This window comes from Sinocyclocheilus grahami, unplaced genomic scaffold, assembly GCF_001515645.1.
Source record: "Sinocyclocheilus grahami isolate Dianchi unplaced genomic scaffold, SAMN03320097.WGS_v1.1 scaffold1245.1, whole genome shotgun sequence".
NCBI lineage: Eukaryota > Metazoa > Chordata > Actinopteri > Cypriniformes > Cyprinidae > Sinocyclocheilus > Sinocyclocheilus grahami.
Window position 1 is genome coordinate 45,406 of NW_015506424.1, and position 2,104 is coordinate 47,509.

The 2,104-nt window shown below is 36.3% G+C and overlaps 1 protein-coding gene across 1 annotated transcript in view; it reads right to left on the reverse strand.

Annotated features, from left to right (window-relative positions):
* Window positions 1-2,104, reverse strand: part of kntc1 (kinetochore associated 1) — an 80,054-nt gene that overhangs the window by 30,150 nt on the left and 47,800 nt on the right. The window contains 1 exon segment of the mRNA XM_016254415.1: window positions 1,507-1,659. Coding sequence (XP_016109901.1) covers window positions 1,507-1,659 — 153 coding nt within the window.

Sequence of the window (2,104 nt, forward strand, 5' to 3'; positions counted from 1 at the left end):
AAAAAACATAAAAAATGTGTGTTTTCTGTATAAGCGTGTGTAACTGGCGTGACACTGTAGAGCCAAACGTGCAGGTATCATATTTAAATTTACCACAGACTTTTTTTTACTAATAAATTGAAAAACCACTACAAAAACTCTCTATCTTTTATTCTGCAAGTCATGTGCAGGGCTCTGCAGTTTGTATTATGATAGACAATGAATAAAGTATATGCGTGACCCGTTTCAAACATTTAACACCAACCTTTGCATATGAACGTGTGGAACTGTTAAAACATGGCTATGATTACAGCTAATTGGCTTACAGTATTATGTTTACATCTATTCCATCAAAGGTTCTTTTTAACAACATTATTTTCCCCCAGCATTGAGCACTGTAGCTAGTGTTGAGCGCGTGAATGGCCAGAGTTTTGTTCAGCACAGCTCACAGACCGAGTTCTGTGTTGTGGCATTTGGTCAGGTCCATTTTTCAGTGAAAGTGTTTGTAAACCAAAACCTACAAACTACTGACACAATCAGGCACTGTGTTGAAAATAAACACAAACACCCACATTTTTAAATGCTTCAGAAGGTATACAGAGACAATGTTCTTGCACAACTAAGGATTGCACAACATTTGAAAAACTTAGTAAGCATCTAAATGTATTTTATCCCGAGTGATGCTGTTTTCCGATCTCTGCCATCTTTCCTCATCACCTCACTAACAGATGTGAAGCAGCAGTAGGTGTTCATCTCTTCAGGTACTCTTCTGTGATGATTATGATTATTATGACCAAGACAAAGTTGGTCATTCTGCCAGTTGGGTTCAATAAATGCTGTTTTTGGACTAAGGAGGAAGTACTGAATTCTGAAACTTATAGTATATTTTTTTAAATAGTACAATGACCTCAAATATGTAATAAGATCAGGGAAAATTTGATTTTTCAATTCATGACCCCTTAAGCATCATTCCGGATTACTTATAAAACTCTAATCGATGGTTTGGTCAAATTACAGTCATTATATTACAATCACTGTGGTCTCAAACTTTTGTCCATGTCCGTTTTGGCCCAAGCTAGTCTCCAATCAGAAGGAGCTGGTTTATATTTTGAACACCATCTACACAATCACGGACCTGTGCTGGAGCTTGGGATCTTGAGTCCAGCTGTGTTCGCACTGTTAGAACAGAGGACTGGCTCCGTCAGCTGAGCTAAGGGCTTCTTACTCCCTGCAGTTACTGCTCCTTGCTACTGTCACCCTTTGGCTTACTCAGTGGAGACTTAAACGACAATTCATGTATTGATTTAACTACATTGGAAATTATGAGTTCACTGAATAATTGAATTAAACTGATCTAAATTAAAATAATAATCTAAATTGCCTTCTGTAGAGCTGCTTTAAAGTTGAAAATGAAGTTAAAATTGTAACTCAAATGATTGATTCCTGAAAATCAATAATGTCCATATTAAAGCTTGTTTGTCAAAGCATTAGTTTGCACACACTCCAGCAATAAGAGTATACTCTCACCTGACAGTGGCAACAGATTCCTGGTGATTTTATACTGCAGTGGAAGCACTGAGACTGGATCCAGCACAATGCAGTCCTCATTAAAGACATCCTGGAAATGAGATTCAGTGTATGCATCCTCTTCACCACTCAGTGCAGATTCCTGAAAATAAATCATTAACACACAATATGAGGGTTAAATTATTGATCGATGGTTTGTTCAGGGAAAGATTTTTTCACTTAAATGTCTCCCTGCAGTTTTCCACCAAAACAAAGCTTGAGTTTAACACTTGTAGGTAAAGAAGTTAAGACATAAGTACTGTAATTTTATTACAGTAAAATTATTAGTATAATTAAATATTCATTACAGCACAGTTGTATTTCAATAGTAATATAAAGTTTAAAGTTTGTTCCAAAGTTTAGACTGTCACTGATTGACAGTAGATCTTTCAGTGTCATTATTTATTATGTATTGTTAGTCTTTTGTTTCCCACTTGTCCCTGCTTTGTTTTTGTATGTATTGTTGGTTCTGCTTGGATTATGTATTTATGTATTATGTAAAGTGCCCTGAGTTCCACACGGTGTGTGTGTGTGTGTGTGTGTGTGTGTGTGTGTGTGT